The following is a 6,000-nucleotide window of genomic DNA, read 5'->3' as shown; positions in this document are numbered from 1 at the left end:
TGGCATCCATCCGAATCCTACAACCCAAACTAAGCCACAGGTGCAAGGGGAAAGCAAGAATTGCAGCAGCTTTCTTGGAGAAGAAAGGCCCTTCCAGCTCTGTTCCTATTTTCAATGGGAAGAACTTTCTGGAAGCTGTTCCTCTCCACCCACCCCCCACACTCTGATCTTGCTAGGAAGGATAAGGGGTAGTAGCAGCGTGGGGCCCAGAGAAGCACCTCTGCAGCCTCGTGTGTGTGCGGGGAAGGGTGCAAGGGCAGCGACGGAGCGCCCATTCCTTCACCGACCTTACCTTCTCTCCCCGGGGTTCCCTGTGCCCGGCTGAGTGGGCAAAGGGATTAAGAATGAATCCAGTGGCATCAGGAGTAGAAACCCAACCCTCCCCGGCTCCAGGAGAATTGGCCCACCCGTCGGTCAGACTCATCTGCATGCCCCCTGAGGCCTGGGATCCTGGGTTACACACCGGAACTCTGGAGCCGCGGCCCCGGCAGGCACGTGCGACCCATTTCTGAATGAACGAATGATGAATGAATGAGCGAACACACCCTTCTCAAGCCTCTGCTCTGAGGGCCCTGCCGTGAACCAGCGCGACCAGGATTCTGCTCCTGTGGAACCTGCATTCTCGAGTCGAAGGGATGAACATCCACACAGGAATCCTTCAAAAACGAACCTCCTCCTGGGTCACCCCCTCCGTGCCTTCACAAAGGAGTTAACTCAGAGACAGAACCAGCTGCCCGGGGCTCAGAGGGCAGGGGGCAGGGCTACGCAGGAAGCCGCATCTACACAACAAGCTCCCCGTTTTGAGTCAGGAGCTGTGGTCATCTACACTGACTGGGGGGATGGGAACTGCTTAAAGGGTGGAGGGGGGAGGTGGCTTCCTGAAACTTCAACTCTACAAAGTACTGCAGGTGGGGGGAGCTGGTGGGGTCGCTGCGAGAATGCGTGACGACGGGAATATAGGGACGGTCCCCAGCACTGGGTGCCCAGCTCCTGTAGGAGTACCGTCAATAAAGAGCCAGGTCCGAGCACATTCCTACGGCACTCCACACCTTCCTGTTCTCAGACACCCCGGGGCGGTGGGGGGCGGGACGCACCGGGGCTGGCACCTGTTCCTTCGCTGGCCTTCTCTCTTACCCCAGGTCTCTTAAGTCAAAGACACAGGCCTCCTTCTTAGTTCTCTAACGGTGCCCGACACCCTTAGCACCTTCTGTTCCCTCTGCCTGGAATCTCTACCCCCCCCCCCACCTTCATCCTGAAAAGTTCACGCCTGTCACCTTCTTCAAGTCATTGGTAGAAGTCACCTTTTTAATGGAATCTGCCCAGACACCTCTATTTAAATGGAAACCTCCTTTACCTCCCCCTGCTTTCTTTCTTCCATATGAATAGTATTCTACGCATTCTTCTACCATGTATATCATGATGCTTACTGGTATACCGTGTATATCACCGTGCTCCTTATCCTGTGCATGACATACATGTGATGTGCTTATTTGTTCATTGTCTGTCTCTCTTCCCTCCTACACCTGCCCCTTTCTCCTTACGTGCTGCTCAAAGAGCAGGACTTTTGCTTTGTTCACGGCTGAACCCTCAAAGGCCCCACAGTGCCTGGTACCCAGCAGGCGCTCAGTCAATGCCCGCAGTTAGAAGAAAATCAAGCCCAAGCTGGTGTGGCTCCGTGGATTGAGAGCAGCCTGCGAACCAAAGAGTTCCATTCCCCATGTAGGGCACAGGGTTGCAGACCAGGTCCCCAGTGGGGGGCGCACGAAATGTAACCACACATTGATGCTTCTCTCCCTCTTTTTCTTCCTCTCTTCCCGTCTCTAAAAATAAATAAACACAATCTTAAAAAAAAAAAAGAAAGAAAAAAAGAATGAACAACCTGAGGATCTCATATTTTAAAAAAAACACAAGAGTGAATCAAGGAACTGTGATGGAACCAGCTCCCTCTGGCTTCGGGGGCTGCTTCAACCCCCCACGCGCCTGCGCGGTCCCACCCACCGCGGCAGAGCAGGTCCGAATCCAGGCCGCCGGGGACCCGGAGATTGGCACTCTTTTGCGAGGCGCCGCGCCCGCGGAGGGTTACACACGGGACGGTATTTTGAAAAAGTCAAGATGCCGGTGGGCGGGGTCTTCTGTGGGCGGTGTTCTTTGGTGGGCGGGGCTCGCCGCGTGTCTTAAGGGGGTCGGCCGCCGCCGGTTCAGTCTCAGTTTTGGAGGCGCGCCCTGCCACCTGCTCTCGTCCTCGGCTGTCGCCGCGCCCGTGTCCCCGCCGCGCCCCTGCCGCAACCATGTCCAAGGAGCCGCGGACCGGGCGGGACGAGATCCTGGAGGGCCAGGTGATGTGGGAGCCGAACAGCAAGAAGATCACGCTGATGGACCAATTCCGGGAGGCCGTGGGCGCTGCCTGGGGCCTGGCGCTCGGTGAGTGAGCGCGGCTGCCCGGGGGCTCCCCGGCCACCTCCCTCGGGGTCCGAGGGACCACCTGGCAGAGGGTCCCGCCTCCTGGGGCCCCGGCGCCCCCTTTTCCTGGGCGCTGCTCTCGCGGCCCGTCCTAGTCGTTGGAAGGGTCTCCCATTTTTCAGTTTCCCTCTTCTGGGGTTGGAGGAGCCGCTGGACTTGCGTCCCTATCCAGGGGATGGGGCACCTCAGACCGGGGGTGGGGTCTGCCTCCTCCTCTGTTCGGGGCATCACCTCCCTGCTTTCAGGGTGCTGGACTCCTCGCTGCAGCATCTCCCTGCGCGTGAGGTGTCCTCTTCTGGAAAGGTCCCCTCACTGCACCGTGCTGTCCCTTACTTGCGAGGGTTCCTCCTTGGGAGGCTAGGTACTCCCTGGGGTCTTGTGCTCCAGCCTGGGGCTTCCTCCCACACGTGGGCCTTTCTGCCTTGCAGCTCCTCCCCTCTGTTTGTGGGGGTCGCTAGCCAGCTAGCAGTACCTCCTGCTGTTTCTTGTTACCTCCCCTCTCATCCCTCCCTGGGCTGACCCTGCTGGAAGGCCAGCGAGTTATTTCTCGGTGCCGGTGCTGGAGAGGATGGTCAGGTGGAAACCTGTCTGTGGGGTTGGGGCAGAACTCCTTCCTTCGCCCTTCCTTCGCGCTCACCCTCCCAGCCCCAGGCACACCTGGAGGGGCCTCCTGCCAACCACCACCCTGCCTCCCACGCCACCAGGCTGGGTGTGGGTGGGACAGAAGAGGACCCCTTTACAAGGAAGCACTTGTATGTGCTTCCCCCCAGCTCTTACTAGCTTGGCCCCCTACCTGCGGGACCTCTCACGCGCTTCTCGGCTTCTGGGGTTTCCAGCTCCTACTGGCTTTTCCTCCCCTCTTGCCCCTCAGCTGCCTGCAGCAATGCCTGTGACTTTGTTGCTGGCATCACTGTCCTCGGTCAGCCTCACGGAAGTGGTGATCTGTCCTCAGCCTTGCGCGGGGTGTCTGCGGCCACCGCACTGGCTTCTTCCATTCCTGCTCCACCCTGGTGCCTGCACCTCTCCTGGGGCCCCAGCTTTCTCCTCCCCGAACACTGGTTGGTTTTCCTGCTTCCCCTTTCTCTCCTGCATTCAGTACACCCTGCTCGTGTTGCCAGAGGTCTGACTCTGACCCTCCTTGGTTCCGAGGCTCACAGTGGCTCCTTGTTGGCCATGGAATTGCAAACAGTGCACCTGGCAGCTTCCACCAAGCCCCTGCCCTTGGCCCATGCAGCTCCCTCCCTCTCCCTCCCTCCTGCTCACCAGAGACTGAGCAGCTGGAGACAGGCCGGTCTTACTACTCTTGGGGCCTTTAGGTAGCAGCTGATAGCTTTATGGAATCATTTCACTTTCGGGCAGCCCTGTCAGATGGGTGAGACCAAGCTGTTATCTGACAGCATGGGCTTGAACCGGCTCTACCACTTACTAGCTGTGTGATCAGGTCGAAGCCTCTGGATCGCCCCAAACCTGTTTCCTCATCTGTAAAATGGGCCATGTGTGTCACAGGGTGGGCATGAGGTTGCAGGAGGTGGATTGGTGGCCTGTGGGCCACAATGGACCTGCAGACTTAGTTCAGGGGGCTCCCATGCTGGGAGACCAGGTAGGAAAAGCAAGATTTCCAACTTCTTTGGAAAACCCATCCCCCTCACCCTAAGATGCTGGGTCTGTGTGCCCATGTGACAGCCATCAGCCAAGCCAAGGGGGGCTCCTTCTTGGGGGTGCGGGGTGTGTAGAGCTTGATTTTGGCTTTTTCTGCTCTTCCAGGCTTGCAGCTAACCTCACCTGCTTCCTCCTTCCCGCAGGCCTGGCCCTGGAGGTTTTGGACTTCGCTCCAAGACCCAGCCCAGACGCTGTCTTCCCTCTGCCCACTTTCTTTTGCCTCTGCTCCCCAAACGCGCATGATTGGGACCGGCATCCTGCTCTGCCTTTTCACTTATTTCTGAGCATTCTTATTGCTTGAAACCAGCACACTTGAACTTGTCCCCTCTGGGCCCCCAGCAGCGGCTGTGTGTAGCAGGCGCACCTGCTGAGCAGCGTGGTGACCTGATGTGCAGAGAGTAAGGCGCGCCTCCTCCCGCCTCCGCCTCCGCCTCCGCCTCGCCCCTGCCCTGAGGGTGGACGGCGGGGTGGGGCTCCCCAGCCTGGCCGCCTCTCCACCAGCCTGTCTTTCCAGACCAAGGTCGGCGTGGTGTTTCTACCCCTGCAGTTCAGGAGCGGCAGACCCTCGGTGGAGTTACAGAATCTCTCTTCCACCACCGGGGCCATCGTCGGTCGGTTCCTGTCACTACTCCTAGCAGAGCTCACTGGGGACTCCCTGCACGCACAGGCGGACCTGCTCAGGGGCGGCCGGCATGTGCGCACAGGATGCGAGGCTCCTTGTCGAGGCCCTGGGGGACATGCTGCGTGTACGACCCTCTCATTAGGGGAGTAACGCCGCCTTGGAGCTCTTGCTGTCTGGCGGACCCTGCCAGGGGCCTTTCCAAACACCTCATGCCATTTTACAAAGAGGTGCTGAGGCCCAGAGAGGTGCAGCCCTCGTCTAAGGTCACTGTCTAGTAAGGGACAGAGCTGAGGCTCGAGTGCAGGTCACCCAGCCTGGCTCTGACACGCAGGGTTAAGTCTGCACGGGCGCAGAAGGATCCGTGGCCTTCTCCAGTCGGTTTCAAGGCGACAGTCACGGGAAGCTGAGTCCCAGAGGAGCGAATGGCCTGCCTGAGGTCCCCAAGCACGATGTCTAGCGTCGGGGCTGCCCTCAGCTTGGCAGGCGCGCTGTCCCCGCACGCCTGGTGACCTGCTCTGCAGGCCCTGGACGGCATGGACAAGGAGGGGCTGCGGGTGCTCTCGTGGGGCTTGGGGGGCTGGGGGGCATGCGGTCGCCCCTTCTGTGAACTGGCCTCCCTTTCCTGCCTGAGCTCCGACCCCTGAAGACCCTGTCCCCTGAGCTCGGCTGTGCCACCTCTGGGGCAGTCCCGCTCCGTCCCTGTGGCAGCTCTGCCCCCTCGACTTTCTCTGGGTTCCCTCCCAGTGTCTGCTCCCAAGTCCAGCATGACTAGGGACAGTTGCTGGTGCGCAGGGAGACGTGACAGTGCCAGAGGGCCGATCGCTGTGTCTCTTCTTCGGTGTATGTTCCCTGCCCACCCCACCCCCCGCCGGGCTGGGAACAGCGAGGATGGTTCAATCTGCAGTTGCCCGAGGATGGTGACCAGATCCGGCTTAACCACTGTACTAGGCTCTGGGCAGCCTGTGGGCCATCTGCCCACTGTTATTGTCTGCCCAGGGCGCCAGCCTGTGCCAGTCTGTCTTGTTGACACGTTCGGAGGTCGACAAGGCGCGAGGGCGCGAGGCTCTCCAGGCCGCAGGTCAGAGCCTGGCACGCGCAGCTCGCACAGGGCCAGAGCCGGAGAGGATGCGTTTACTCAGTCCATGGCCTCTCCGGTAAACGGATCTCTATGACACGTGACACAGTTAGGTTTACCATGTGGCCTTTTATACTTTTGTAATTTCGAGTCATGTGACTGGATTGCTTACTCAAAAATCAAA

General features: G+C 59.5%; 1 protein-coding gene across 2 annotated transcripts in view; it reads left to right on the top strand.

Annotated features, from left to right (window-relative positions):
- The first annotated feature begins 2,206 nt into the window (after window positions 1–2,206).
- Window positions 2,207–6,000, top strand: part of AACS (acetoacetyl-CoA synthetase) — a 33,837-nt gene continuing 30,043 nt past the window's right edge. For both annotated transcript variants that reach the window (XM_054594309.1, XM_054594308.1), the window contains exon 1: window positions 2,207–2,421. In XM_054594309.1, coding sequence (XP_054450284.1) covers window positions 2,289–2,421 — 133 coding nt within the window. In that variant the 5' untranslated portion in view covers window positions 2,207–2,288. The remainder of the gene's footprint in view (window positions 2,422–6,000) is intronic.

This window comes from Pteronotus mesoamericanus, unplaced genomic scaffold, assembly GCF_021234165.1.
Source record: "Pteronotus mesoamericanus isolate MK-2021 breed Mesoamerican mustached bat unplaced genomic scaffold, CSHL_Meso_final scaffold_507, whole genome shotgun sequence".
In the NCBI taxonomy this organism is placed as follows: domain Eukaryota; kingdom Metazoa; phylum Chordata; class Mammalia; order Chiroptera; family Mormoopidae; genus Pteronotus; species Pteronotus mesoamericanus.
The sequence above is the reverse complement of the archived record's forward strand: the minus strand, read 5'-3'. Positions and strand labels throughout refer to the sequence as shown.